This window comes from Pipistrellus hanaki (genome assembly GCF_964339955.1).
Source record: "Pipistrellus hanaki genome assembly, chromosome: 9".
Taxonomy (NCBI): Eukaryota; Metazoa; Chordata; class Mammalia; order Chiroptera; family Vespertilionidae; genus Pipistrellus; species Pipistrellus hanaki.
The window spans coordinates 14,430,314-14,445,416 of NC_140511.1; the positions used below are offsets into that span (position 1 = coordinate 14,430,314).

The 15,103-nt window shown below is 37.4% G+C and overlaps 1 protein-coding gene across 3 annotated transcripts in view; it reads left to right on the forward strand.

Moving 5' to 3' along the window:
- Window positions 1-15,103, forward strand: part of DYNC2H1 (dynein cytoplasmic 2 heavy chain 1) — a 245,015-nt gene that overhangs the window by 28,231 nt on the left and 201,681 nt on the right. For all 3 annotated transcript variants that reach the window (XM_084893697.1, XM_084893698.1, XM_084893699.1), the window contains exons 18-28: window positions 717-844; window positions 2,363-2,478; window positions 3,352-3,479; window positions 6,971-7,120; window positions 7,802-8,007; window positions 8,933-9,088; window positions 9,179-9,293; window positions 9,461-9,631; window positions 11,401-11,783; window positions 13,531-13,663; window positions 13,763-13,880. In XM_084893697.1, coding sequence (XP_084749823.1) covers window positions 717-844; window positions 2,363-2,478; window positions 3,352-3,479; window positions 6,971-7,120; window positions 7,802-8,007; window positions 8,933-9,088; window positions 9,179-9,293; window positions 9,461-9,631; window positions 11,401-11,783; window positions 13,531-13,663; window positions 13,763-13,880 — 1,804 coding nt within the window. The remainder of the gene's footprint in view (window positions 1-716; window positions 845-2,362; window positions 2,479-3,351; window positions 3,480-6,970; window positions 7,121-7,801; window positions 8,008-8,932; window positions 9,089-9,178; window positions 9,294-9,460; window positions 9,632-11,400; window positions 11,784-13,530; window positions 13,664-13,762; window positions 13,881-15,103) is intronic.

Here is a 15,103-nt window from a genome sequence, read left to right on the forward strand (position 1 = left end):
AAGTAAGGGTTTTTTTTGTTTGTTTCTTCAAAGTTTTATGATGACTGTATTTTTATATCGTCACTAGAGGCCCGGTGCACAGATTTGAGAACTGGTGGGGGTCCCTCAGCCTGGCCTGTGCCCTCTTGCAATCCAGGACCCCTTGGGGGATGGCCGAATATACAGGGATCGGGCCAAAACTGGCAATTCAACAACCCCTGAGAGATGTGGTAGTTTACGAAGCGGCCTGCAACTGGGGAGGAGCCCAAACCTATGCTGGGCATGGCGCTGCTCCCTCTCATCCTGGCCCTGCTGCACACGGCTGCTCAATAGTGCGCTGTGTGGAGGCAGGAGAGGCTCCTGCAGCTGAGCTCACCAGCCAAGAGCCTGGCGTCTGGCGCCTGTAGTCAGTTGAGCAGTACTCTCACTGTGGGAGCGTACTGACCACAAGGGGGCATCTCCTGCATGGAGTGTCTGCCCTCTGGTGGTCAGTGCGCATCATAGCAACAACATATTCGGTTGTTTTAAGTTGTTTAGGAAAACATAAATAAATGTTTTCCCTGTTCATTCTTTAGATGCATAGTAATGATTGTATTTATATACTTAAGTTGAAATTTACTTACAATTACACTTGTCGCTTTTCATAGGTTCAATCCTAATATATACTAATAGACTATAAACTTTAAAATGTTAATTTATTAGTGCTATTTCTTTAATAATATATTTTTCATTCTTAGGAATGGATTATAATTGGGCAAGTTGATATGGAAGCTCTAGTGGAAAAGCATCTTTCTACTGTTCATGATTGGGAAAAAAATTTTAAAGCACTGAAAATAAAAGGAAAAGAAGTAGAACGACTTCCAAGGTATTAGAAGTTAAAGTAACAGTTATTATGTACAGAACAGCTTTGCCATGGGACAGTACTCTTCACTCATGGAAAGAAGTGAAGTCAGTTTCACACCTCCTCTAGAGCTCAGCTGTGACACTTGAATATCATCTAAGTAGGGCTTGCTGACACTGAGGAGGTTCTCTTCTGAGGCTCTGCTGGTGAGACATGTTTGGGTAGACTAGATTGGGGGAGGAGTCTTCTCTAAGGATCTGACATGAGAATCTAATATTTGATATGCATAGACACAGCCTAACAATGCTAAGAAACTACTGATGAGAGTATAGCAAAGGATAGGAAGCCAATGATATTCTATTCTGCTTCAGTGCTGCTCTGTTTCCTTCCAGATGCCTGGGAGGCACACAGTATAGTGCGGCACCTAGTATTGCCCTAAATGTGGAGGAAACTCTCAGAGGGGCATCTCATAACCCAGTTATTTGAGAATATACCCCCTCACTACCTGAAATTCATATAACTGGAACCACTTTATAATAAGCTCTATGAATGGCTTTGTTCAATTGTGCATATATTATCTATAAAGGATAATAAGACATTTATTAATTCACTAGAGGCCTGGTGCATAAAATTCATGCTGGGGAGGGGTTTCCCTCTGCCCGGCCTACACCCTTTCCGATCTGAATCCCTTGGGAGATGTCTGACTGCCAGTTTAGGCCCGACATGGCCCTCACAATCTGGGACCATTGGCTCCTAACTGCTCACCTGCCTGCCTGCCTGATCGCCCCTGGCCACCTCCTCCTGCTGGCCTGATCGCTCCGTCTGTTTCCCTGCCAGCCTGATCACCCCTAACTGCCCTCCCTTGCCAGCCTGATTGCCCCTAACTGCCTCTGCCTTGGCCCCTGCCACTGTGGCTTTGTCCAGAAAGATGTTTGGATGGATGCCTGGAAGACGTCCATTTTAATTCACATATTACCCTTTTATTAGCATAGATTATACAACATAAGCTTTAAGGTAGAATTGCATTAGTGAAATGAAGAGACATTTCATTTAAAAATGTATATTGGTTTGATATGATTCAAATCAAGTTGTTTATGACAAAAATCAAGTCTTTAAGAATAGAATTGTTTGCCCAGCTGGTTTTGCTCCGTGCTAGAGCTTTGGCCTGAGGATTGAAGGGTCCCAGGTTTGATTCTAGTCAAAGGCATATGCCTGGGTTGTAGACTCAATCCCCAGCAGGAGGCAGTTGATCAATGATTCTCTCTCATCATTGATGTTTCTATCTCTCTCCCTCTCTCTTCCTCTCTGAAATCAATAAAAATATTTAAAAGAACTCAATACCTGTAATATTATAACAAAATAAATGAAAACTGTCATAATGCTATGCATATAGCATTTTTTTCTAAATGAAATGTAAACGTTCTTAAAGATCATACTAATACTTTTGCGTTACATTTGAAAATGTATTGCACAGAATGGTAATATTATAATTTCTCTACTTTCTCTTTTTCATGTTAAAATGTGTCCATTGGCATTTTTCAGTGCAGTCAAGGTAGACTGCTTAAATATTAATTGTAGTCCTGTGAAAACAGTGATTGATGACCTCATACAGAAGTTATTTGATGTGCTTGTGCTTTCTTTGAAGAAGTCTGTCCAGGGTAAAGACATTTTTATTTTTACTTAATTTTATATAATAGAGGCATGTACTTTGATAGTTATGAAGTATGAATCTCAGTGGTAATTAAAATAAGAACTGTCCGAAACCGGTTTGGCTCAGTGGATAGAGCGTCAGCCTGCGGCCTGAAGGGTCCCAGGTTCGATTCCGGTCAAGGGCATGTACCTTGGTTGCGGGCACATCCCCGATAGGGGGTGTGCAGGAGGCAGCTGGCCGATGTTTCTCTCTCATCGATGTTTCTAGCTCTCTATCCCTATCCTTTCCTTTCTGTAAAAAATCAATAAAATATATTAAGAAAATAAAAATAAAATAATAACTGATATAGAAAGTATCATGAAATGAAATGTGCTTAAAATAACTTTAAAAAAGCAATAAAATCCATGTTCAACTCCTAAGAGGTCTAAAAATTGAAGGCATTTTTTATTTCAGTCTGAGCTAGTATTAATTTGTTACATACGTTACTGAAAAAGGTAGATAATGCTGCTATAATGTGTTTCTTCTTATTTCTTTAAATGACTATTATTTCCAATATATTACACTGTTTCTTGTTTGCTCTAAACTGATATTTTTGCATATTATTTAAAAGACTGAAAAAGTTCCCGATTTTGAGTAACATTTAGTAAGAATAAGTATATTTTAACTTTGTACTCAGAATTTTAGAGTACAATGTGAATCAACTTTCATGAAAAGAAGTTTCTTTGCTTATTCTACATTTTGAAATTATGTTTTATGAAAGCAAATTATAATTTAGGATTTAATGTATATTAGATTACTTGTAAACCTTGATTTAGGAATTATGTAAATGAATATTTTTGTTGGTAACATTGTTTCTTATATTTTAATGTTATCTATTCAGCTCGTTTACATGAAATTGATGCATTTGTCACTGGAGCTATGGAACTCTTATCAATGATGCCCCAGTCTGTGGAAGAGATAGGCAATGCAAATGTACAGTATAGTAAGCTACAAGAACAGAAGCCACAGGTGAGAATTACAAAGAAATTTTAAAATTTATCTTACTATATTGGAGATATTTAAATTAGGTATTTTTTGTGGCAATTTAGAAATAGCATATAATTTCAATAGTAAAATGACATCCATATAATCTGGTCCAAATGGTAAGTTCATGATTGGATACTTGATATTATATTGGTACCAGAGGCCCGGTGAGCGAAGTTTGTGTGTGGAGAGGGTGTATCCCTCAGCCTAGCCTGCACCCTCTCCAATCTGGGACCCTCTCACAGTCCAGGACTGCTGGCTCCCAGCTGCTCACCTGTCGGCCTTCTTGATTGCTCCTAACCACTTCTGCATGCCAGCTTGATCACCCCCTAACCACTTCCCTGCCATCCTGATTGATGCCTAACTGCTCCCCTGCCAGCCTGTTTTCCCCTAACTGCCCTCCTCTGCCGGCCTGGTCACCCCTAACTGCCCTCCCCTGCAGGCTTGCTCACCCCCAATGCCTTCCCTTGCAGGCCTGGTCCCTCTTAACTGCCCTCCTCTGCTGGCCATCTTGTGGTGGCCATCTTGTGTCCACATGGGGGCAGGATCTTTGACCACATGGGGGCAGCCATCTTGTGTGTTGGAATGATGGTCAGTGTGCATATTACTCTTTTATTAGATAGGATAATGAAATAGTAACAATAATGCTAGTATTAAAAAGGAACAATCTCTTACCCTTTGTGACATCATGGATGAACCTGGGATTATTATGCCAAATTAAATAAGCTAGATAAAGATAAATACCATATGATCACACTTACATGTGGAATCTAATGAACAAAATAAACTGATGAACAAAATTGGTCCAGAGGCATGGATGCATGGAACAGACTGACAGATCCTAGGGGCAAGGGTGGTAAGGGAGCTGGAGGAGATTAATGAAAGAACTTATATGCATAGAGGCAGTCCTCGGGTTACATCGGGTTCGACATATGTTTCGTGGTTACGTCGCCATCTCCCATTTATTTATATAAAAAAAAAAAGTTCCATCATTTCAATGTATGTACATATGTGCTTTATGTTTTTTATTATTTACTATAGGCCTGGCAAACGAAATTTGTGCATGGGGTAGGGGGGTTTCCCTCAGCCCAGCCTGCACCCACTCCAATCTGGGACCCCTTGAGGGATGTCCGACTGCCTGTTGGGATCTGGCCTAACCGGGCAGTCGGATATTCCTCTCACAATCCAGGACTGCTGGCTCCCAACTGCTCTCATGCCTGCCTTCCTGATTGCCCCTAACCACTTCTGCCTGCCAGCCTGATCATCCCCTAACCCCTCCCATGCTAGCCCAATTGATGTCTAACTGCTTCCCTGTCAGCCTGTTTGCCCCCAACTTTCCTCCTCTGCCGGCCTGGTCACCCCTAAGTGCCCTCCTCTGCAGGGTTGATCGCCTCAAACTGCCCTTCCTTGCAGGCCTGGTTCCCCGCAACTGCCCTCCCCTGCTGGCCATCTTGTGCTGGCCATCTTGTATCCACATGGGGGGCAGGATCTTTGACCACATGGGGGCAGCCATCTTGTGTGTTGGAGTGATGGTCAATCTGTGTATTACTCTTTTATTAGATAGGATAGAGGCCTGGTTTATGAGTGGGGGCCATCTGGTTTGCCCTGAAGGGTGTCCCAGATCAGGGTGGGGGTTTCCTTGGGGCATGGGGCGGCCTGAGTGAGGGGCCTGTGGTGGTTTACAGGCTGACCACACCTCCTCGCGACCCAAGTGGAGGCCCTGGTATCTGGGATTTATTTATTTTCCACAATCGAAACATTGTTGCCTGGAGTGGAGCCAAGCCTTCTGCTTGCTCTGTGGCAGCAGCCATTTCTGTTTGGATTTATGTATCTTCTATAATTGAAACTGTGTAGCCTTAAGTGGAGGCCTGGGTGGGCTAGGGCAGGTGGAAAGTTTGGCTTCCTCCATTGCCAGGGAAACACAATCCTCCCTCCTGCTCTCTGTGGCTTTAGCTATCTTGGTTAGGTTTATTTGCATACTCCCTCTGATTGGCTGGTAGGCGTGGCTGGCGGGTATAATGGAGTGATGATTAATTTGAATATTATTCTTTTATTAGGTAGGATTTACCACTAGTAAAGGTCAGGAATTACCTGTCTTTTATTTGTTTATTTATTTATTTATTTTAAAAATATAGTTTATTGATTTTTTACAGAGAGGAAGAGAGAGAGATAGAGAGTTAGAAACATCAATGAGAGAGAATCATCGATCAGCTGCCTCTTGCACACCTCCTACTGGGGATGTACCTGCAACCAAGGTTCATGCCCTTGACCAGAATCAAACCTGGGACCTTTCAGTCCATAGGCCAATGCTCTGTCCACTGAGCCAAACCGCTTTCAGCAATTACAAAATTTTTTATGATGTGTAAGGCTTAAAGGTATAAATGAGGGTTTAAAGGCAAATAAAACAATGTATTTGTTTAGCAGAAGGAATTACTTAAAGAAGGAGTGGAATTACGGGGAGTGGCAGTTAGTGAAAGCACGGAGGCACTCACTCATTTATTTATTTGACAGATATTTATGGATCACTAGATGTATGTATTCCAGGCATTGTGCTAGGAGTAGGGATTGCAGCTGTGAACATGCTCTGTTCTCATGGGATACACATTCATGTGTCCGGGAAGAGAGGGGAGAGGGGAAAGGAGGAGAAAAGAGATGGGGAAGGGAGAGAAGGAGCAAGAGAAGTGAAAGAGCAAGCATGCTCAACTGGGTAGGTGGTCATGAGACACCTTCTCAGAGAGATGACATATGAACTGAGACCTGGAAGATAAGCAGCAAACGAACCATGCTGAAATTTTGAGGCAGGTCATTCTAAGCAAATATTGTCTATTATGTGATTTAAAAAATCTTTCTATGGATATTATTGCTTTGTTGATTAGGAAAAGTACAGTATTAATTTATGGGACACTGTTGTTTTATAGTGCTTTAAAAGACTTAGAAGCAGTTTAGCACCTATTTCTATACCTGGACCATTGAACAAACTGCTACCTCTACATGACTCAGGACATTTTGAGTAGAAACAGAGTGCAGGAGCTTGATTTTACTTCTTCAGTTGTCAATTTCTTAAGTTCCCTTTTTCAGGGCTTTACTCTCTTTATTAACTAGGACATTTAATTAACTTATATTCTTAGGTAATCACTAATTTCAGTTTTTTTTAAGAAACCTTTTTAGCATTTTCTTATGTATGCAACATTTGTAATAAGGACTTTACTTTAAACAGCTATAGTATTATCTTTATGGATTTACAATTTTATTCAGCCTCATGTTACCACTTTTATTCTACTTTTTAAACTTCTAATTTCAGACTGTCTTGGTTGAGTTTGTATATAATAATAATAAATAAACATTATAAAATTTATATCCAGGAATTTAACAAATTATTTAAAAGCAAATCTTGATTTTTAAAAAGCAAATCATGAAATAATTTAAAAGAATGGAATTAAAAAGTGATAATTTTTTTCCATTTCTTTGACCTTTAGATTTTACCTTTATTTCAAGAAGCTGAAGATAAAAACAGACTTTTGCGAACTGTAGCAGGCGGAGGTTTAGAAACAATTAGCAATCTGAAGGCTAAATGGGATAAATTTGAGTTAATGATGGAAAGTCACCATCTTATGATTAAAGATCAGGTAAGATCCTTGTAGTCATTTTGTTAAAATGGAAACTTAATTTTTTCTGACTTAAAGATTTCTTGTATTGTAGCTCAGGCTTATTAGAATTTTACATTGCTGGTAAAACTGACTACCCTCAGTATTTCTATATAATGAAATACTTTATGATCATCTTTCATGTATTTTATCTTCACTTCCTGCCATTCAAGAATACATGTAATGCTATTTTTATACTTTCTTGTGAATTAACTTGTTTACTGACAGTGTCTGGTATCTGTTAAGGGAACAGCCTGGAAGTTGCACATATCAATTGCACTCAGATCCCATTGACCAGAATTTAGTCTTATGCCCTTTAGCTGTATGGGAGATTGGGAAAGGCCCTCAGGTAGAACAACTGGCAGTCATTAAACAACCTTTTTTTCCCTTTTTCTTTTTTTAAATCACATTAGCTTTTTGCTAGTAGGTGCTATTAATCACATGAATGATTTTCTAATGATGATGTCTGTGGATTATCTCTTAATTTAACTTTGTGGTCTAATTTTATGCATTTGAACAATTTTTTACACTTGAATTAATTAAAAATCATTTGAAAAGTTAGTATTGAAATTTTTCACTTAAATAGAAAATAGAAATAAAAAATGTGAAGATGAAGTGAGATTTTACTCTGAATTAAATTATATAAACTCTGTTGGCTTATAGATTGAAGTGATGAAAGGAAATGTGAAATCACGTCTTCAGATCTATTATCAAGAATTGGAAAAATTTAAAGCTCGTTGGGACCAACTAAAGCCCGGTGATGATATTATTGACACTGGCCAGCAAAATACCCTTGATGAAAGTGCAAAGTTAATAAAAGAGAAGAAAGTTGAGTTTGATGATCTTGAAGTCATAAGAAAAAAGCTGGTGTATGTTTTTTGTTTTTTTTAAACTGATAGTACTCATTTGAAAAAAATCTTATATATTAGTTAGTAATTTTCTTATATCTGTTATCTTTATGCAGTTCCTTGTAAATTTCAACAGTTTAAAATACAAATAATAAGTGATCATGCTACTGCTTTCCTAGGAGTGTGGTTAAATTATATAAAAATACTAAAAGAAAAGCAAATTCTGGTTAGGTCAAAAAATAAAACAGAAAATTAAATTTATTGAAAAGTTAAATTAGGGAGTTGGAATACTTACTTTTTGTCATCTCATTTTTTTAAAGGAATTTATAAAATGAATGGTAAATTACTTTCAGGGGCTCTGAGGGAAAAAATGAACCTTATAAAATAATAAAAAGAGACCTCAAATTAAAAATTTATTGTTTTATGTTATAATGATACAACGTATTAAATTGGAGCATTATTTTAGTTTTGATTATTTAGGCAAATGTAGCCATAAGCTAATTGCTTTTATAGGAGTAGAAATTGAAATATCACATTTATTAAATGGTATTACACCAATTAAATGAAGGATATCGTATATTCTAAAAGCTAACCCTTTCAATTGAGAATATTTTCAGATTAATCTATAAATATATATAATTATGAATGTATATTACATATTACATAACATATAATCAACATAAAATATATTTACATATGTTACCAACTTTGCTTTAACTCCCCTGTAAAAAATGCATATTATTGAATTTAGAAAAGCTCATGACTAAGTAAAAGCTCATGCCAACTATAATTCTCATGTAAAGTTGGCATAGTCTCCAACTGTGTACTTCTGCTATCACACAACCTTATATACATACACACACACATAGGGAATACAGTTAAATAATGATATTTAACAATTTTCCTTCTTTTAAAACTTAATGATATTTCATTTTTTTTTTAATAGTGATGATTGCCATCATTTTGGACTAGAGGAGCCTAACTTCTCTTTGGCATACAGCATTTCTAAAGACATTGAGAGCTGTGCACAAATTTGGGCTCTTTATGAGGAGTTTCAGCAAGGATTTCAGGAAATGGCCAAAGAAGATTGGATTACTTTTCGGTTTGATTCATAAATAATATTTAGACTTTTATTATTTGGTAGTGCTTTTTTCGGATGTAAGTTTTAAGGTGTGTTTCTGGTATTTTATAGGTCTAAGACATATCTGTTTGAGGAATTTTTGATGACTTGGCATGACAAATTAAGAAAAGCTGAAGAACATTCAGTAATGACAGTGAAATTACAATCAGAAGTTGACAAATATAAAGTAAGATAGTTTTACTCATCCTATTTAAAAATTATTTATCTTTTTATTATGTAGTAACAGAATAAGACGAATAATTAAATCTTTTATTCCTAATAACAGTAAATACAAATTTGCATTTTGCTCACGTATGTATACATATATCTTTCTTTTTTTCCCTTTTTCAACAGATGGTAATTCCTATCTTGAAGTATGTGAGAGGGGAACATCTTTCTCCAGACCACTGGCTTGACCTTTTTCGTCTACTTGGCCTTCCTAGGGGGACTAGTCTAGAGAAATTACTGTTTGGTGATCTTCTTGGATTAGCTGATACAATTGTTGCTAAAGCTTCAGACCTTAAAGTAAGAATCACTTTTATAAATATCTCACATATCTGATCTTTGATAGCATGCGATTTTGCTTTATATTTGGTTATTTAATTAAAAAAATCAGGTAAATTTTTTTTTCTCTTTAAGTAGTGACAATGTTCCATTATTCCATCATTCTTTCAGTAGCAGTCCACTTGAATATATCTAGCACTGTATATGAGAGTATAGAAATAATAATATAAACCTCTTATTTGAGAGAGAGAAAACATATGAAATAAAAAAGTCTTACTTTAAAAAGGGGGTCAGCTTTAATAAAAAATGAATAAATACAAATTATTTTACATATAATACATTTAAAATCATGGGATGTATTATAAACAGAAGGTAAGGGATACAAAAATTAAGAGAGTTAAACCTATAGTAAATTTGCCATTCAGATTTAGGTTTCAGGTTAAAGTAAAACTTGTCACAATTCTATCATAAGTGGTAGACTTTCTATGTTTTGTTCTGCCTATTCAATCTATTTACACTAATAAAAGGGAAAGATGCAAATTGACTGTACCTTTGCAACACCCATTAGCCAATCAGGAGTGAGTATGCAAATTAACCCAACAAAGGTGGCAGGTTAATTTGCATACGCAGGCACCCAGTGGCCTCTAGGCAGCGTGGGAAGGTGGAAAGGTGGCTCCAGCTGAGTGAGGTTGGTGCTGGCAGCCAGGGCAAAGAAGGCCCATTCTTGCACGAATCTTCGTGCATTGGGCCTCTAGTATATATATACAAAAGCCTAAGCAACCCTTACGACCAAAAGGACTGATCAGCCAGTCACTATGATGTGTACTGACCACTGGGGGGGCAGATGCTCAATGTAGAAGCTGTCCACTGGTGGTCATTGCGCTCCCACAGCCAACTTCCCACAGCCCCTTTCCCCTGCTGGCCAGTTCCCGATATGCCCTGATTGGGTGGCCAGCCGGCCTACCTCCGGGGTCTTCACCCTGGCTGGCTGGCCCCCTTATAGGCCTTGATTGCTGGCCAGGCCGAGGGACCCCACCTGTGCATGAATTCATGCACTGGGCCTCTAGTATAAAAATAAAAGAACCCCTGATGTCAAATTGATCTATTTACTATCTAAAATGTAATGTTTGTTGATAACTCTGGAACATATTTAGATAATCATGAGGTTATAAATGTGACTGCTGTAGAAGATAAATTGGGATGGCTGCTAATCATTTTAGATGTATCAGAACTTACACTTAAGTTATATATTTACAATGTCTGAGGCATGCAAAACTTTAAATCCACTTGTTTTGTATTTTGTGATGGATGCTTGAATTTTCTTTCTTTTTTAAAATATATATTTTTTAATTGATTTCAGAGAGTAAGGAAGAAGGGGGGAGGAGAGAGAGAAACATCGTTGATGAGAGAGAATTATGGATTGGCTGCCTCTGCACGCCCCCTATTGGGGATGGAGTCTGCAACCTGGGCATGTGCCCTTGACTGGAATCGAACCTGTGACCCTTCAGTCTGCAGGCCAATGCTCTATCCACTGAGCCAAATCAGCAGGGGCGATGCTTGAATTTTCTGTTTTTCTTGTTTAGAAGTAAAAAGCATAAGACGTAGAACTTTGATCATGTGAACCTGGGTACTTTGTCTCTGATAGCCATGGATACATTAGCCAGTAATTCTCTTTTATCCTCTAAAATATATCCACTTAAAAACATCCTCTTATAAGTTGAACTTCTTACAATTTATTTGTATAATAATTAATGTTGAAGTAATAAATATGGATATTTTGTGTTAAATAGGATTTAAATAGTCGAGCACATGGTGAAGTTACAATCAGAGAAGCTTTACGTGAACTTGATCTTTGGGGAGTTGGAGCAGTGTTCACACTGACTGACTATGAAGACAGTCAAAAACGAACCATCAAGCTGATTAAAGACTGGAAAGACATAGTAAACCAAGTTGGAGACAATAGATGCCTTCTTCAATCCCTAAAGGATTCTCCTTATTATAAAGGATTTGAAGATAAGGTGTCAATTTGGGAAAGAAAACTTGCACAGTTAGACGAGTACCTGCAGAATTTAAATCATATTCAGAGAAAATGGGTGTATTTGGAGCCCATTTTTGGCCGTGGAGCATTGCCAAAAGAACAGGCACGCTTCAATAGAGTGGATGAAGATTTTAGGTCAGTACAACTACATAAAACATGGACACATGTGGCAGTCTTTATTCATATTATAAGGTGTTTAATGCAAGCAATTACTTTTTCCTTATTAGAATCATCTGTGTATTCCAATTCTTTCTTTAGTGGTTATATAGCTATTTCTGAACAGCTATTTTCTCTCAGTTAGCCATGTGTTTCCTGGACTATTTTGAACTGGTTTCTGTTTACCACTCTCCCTATATATACCTAATATTTTCTTGAGTCACCAAATCACAGCTATGCTGTTGTAAATCTGTTGAACATTTTTCTTATCTCTGACTAGTATTTAATAGAATTAAGTAATTCTTTCCTCTTTCTTATTACCTTATGTGATGCTGACCTCTCCTGTTTTTGCCTGTCTCTGGTTCCACTCCTAGTTTCTAGTGCTGAGCCCTCTCAAAACATTGAGTGTAGACATCTCCAGGTTTCAGCCTTAGGAGCTTTTCTCACTCTGTTTTCTCCTTTCACTTCCTGGTGTCTCCTCAACCTCTATATTAAGCCCATATTGCTCTTCTGAGAAATATCAGAATTAAGATGATGAGTTTATCTCTTTCCCACAAATATTTCCTCTTTCAGATTCTGTGTCAATAAACGGTACCACCTAATTGCTCAAAGCAGAAATAGAATGGGTGTCTTTGCTAACTCATGCCATTTTCAAATCTATGCAATTAGCAAATGTAAGCCAATTAATTAATTCACATACTATAGTTTAACATGCCTTTTATATTTCTACTTTTTAAATTTTATTCTAAAGTACTTTGTTGTCACTCACATTGACTACTGCCTAACCTTCTGACTTATTCTTGTCATTACTTAACAAGTTTTTCATATAACAGCCACAATAATTCTTTAAAAAGTTAAGTTTCATCATTCCTTTTCTTTATTGCTTTAAGTAAGACCTTAACATGGTTTCCTTTTGTTCTAAGGATGAAAAATGATCTGCCCCCGTCCATCTCTCTACCTTTTCTCGTGCTGCTCTCCTTTCCACATTCATGCCTCTAGCCTCTTGCCTCTCAGGCATTCCAAGCTGCTTTCCAGGATCTTTGCCAGAAATGGTTTCCCTCATAATCACCGACTTCTCTTTTTATTCATCGTTTCAGCATAAATTACTTCCTCAAAGAAGCCATAGATTAGAGTTGCCCTATTAGGCACTTCAATAATACTTTGTAATTTCCTTTTAGCAGTTATTATAACTTTATTGAAATGTTATGAGAAATTATTTAATGTTTTTCTTTTTTTTAGATATTTTTTACATAGAGGAAGGGAGAGGGATAGAGAGCTAGATACATCGATGAGAGAGAAACATCGACCAGCTGCCTGCTGCACGCCCCTTACCGGGGATGTGCCCATAACTAATGTACATGCCCTTGACCAGAATCGAACCTGGGACCTTTTAGTCTGCAGACCAATGCTCTATCCACAGATCCAAACCGGTTTCGGCTATTTAATGTTTTTCTCTGTCACTAGCCTAATAGCTCCATGATGTGGGGCTTAATGTTTGTTTAGTAAATAAATGAAATGAAAGAATTTGCAGTATGGGAAGTTAAAAATGGTAATGGGGTATTATTAATTTTAACATTATTTATTAGCAGCATAATTATATGTTGGTGTTATATTGGATTACCTCTAGTTTGTGTTTGTTTTAAGCAGGTTAATAACTTTCTCATTATATGTCAGCCAAAAAATTGTTAAAATAGATGTGAAAATGACTGTTATTTTCTTTGCTTAGATCAATAATGACTGACATCAAGAAAGACAACAGAGTTACAACGTTAACTACTCATGCAGGAATCAGAAATTGTCTACTACAAATACTTGATCAGCTTCAAAGATGTCAGAAATCATTAAATGAATTTTTGGAGGCATGTTTTTAAAAAATAATTATGTAATAAATTGCAAACTACTTACCATAGTAATTTTTGAAAAGAGAAGATTATTTTTTGTTGTTTTATTTTTATTAGGAAAAACGCTCAGCATTTCCAAGATTTTACTTTATTGGTGACGATGACTTGTTAGAAGTACTGGGCCAGTCCACCAATCCTTCAGTAATTCAGTCTCACCTTAAGAAGCTGTTTGCTGGTAAGATTCAACATTTATTCAGCCAACATTTATTGAGTTTCAACTGTCTTCCAGATACAATGTTAGGCTCTTCGGTAGACTATTGAATAAAATACAGGACATACACACTAAGAACTTATAGTTTAGTAGAGGAGATAAACTAGTAGGTTGACAAACATAGTATGACGGTTCCCATGGTCAATATAAGTAAATGGCATTATACCTGCATCTATGAAGGCATGGAATTTTGTGTGTTCGCCTTTTAAGAGGCTCCCTGAATTTCTAGCGTCACTCCCTGGCAGACAGCAGCAACCCTACTCCTTTTCACAGCCAGATGTTGTGTAGGCACCCTTCTTAGTTGCGGTGCTCTCTGCTGGGGGTCCCAGCGTGGGGATTAGATTCCACAGTTCTCAGTGGTAACCCCCCACAGCTGAGATATCTGTCTGGAACTTCGGCTGCTGTCTGTGGGTGCCCAGCCAGCCCTTTCACACCTCTGCCCCTCCTACCAGTCTCGATGCAGTCTCCACTCTTGGTCCTGGCATATCACGTTCTCTCCAGTGAATCTTCTGTTGATTATTCAGGAAGTTTTTCTGTATTTTAGTTGTAATTCCAGTGTTTTCCTGGGAACGTGTCTGTGCAGCATCCACATACTCTGCTACCATTTTTAATCTCTCACTGGCAGTATTTTTTGAATAAAATTTTGTTGGAACACTCTCACACTCATTATTGTCTATAGCTGCTTTCATGCTATCAACACCGATTGGTTAGTTGACACAGAGGACCATGATTTGAAGAAACCAAAAATATTTACTCTGGTGCTTTACAGAAGTATTTACTAACGACTGTCTATTTGAAGTTTTATGATGTTTGTAACTGAGGGCTTGGGCGGTAGTGGAAAGAGCTCTTGGAATCAGAAGGCTTGCAATCAAGCTCTACCTATACTATTTATTAATCAGTTATTAATTAATTGTTACCTCTTTGACAGTTTGAAAATAATAACTTATAGGGTTTTCTGAAGGTCAGAATTAGTTAATGTATTTAGGTTTTTTGTTGTTGTTGTTAAATATTAAAAAATTTTCAAATTTTGGTGAAGGGCAGGCCTATTTGCCCTCCCTCTTTCTCTCATCTTTTTGCCTCATATCAGTGGAATCATCAGTCTGTATTCTTACGCATTAATTTGTGTCTCACTTTTTTTTTCTCCTCACAATAATGTTTTGAGATACCTATCCCTATATTTTATTTTA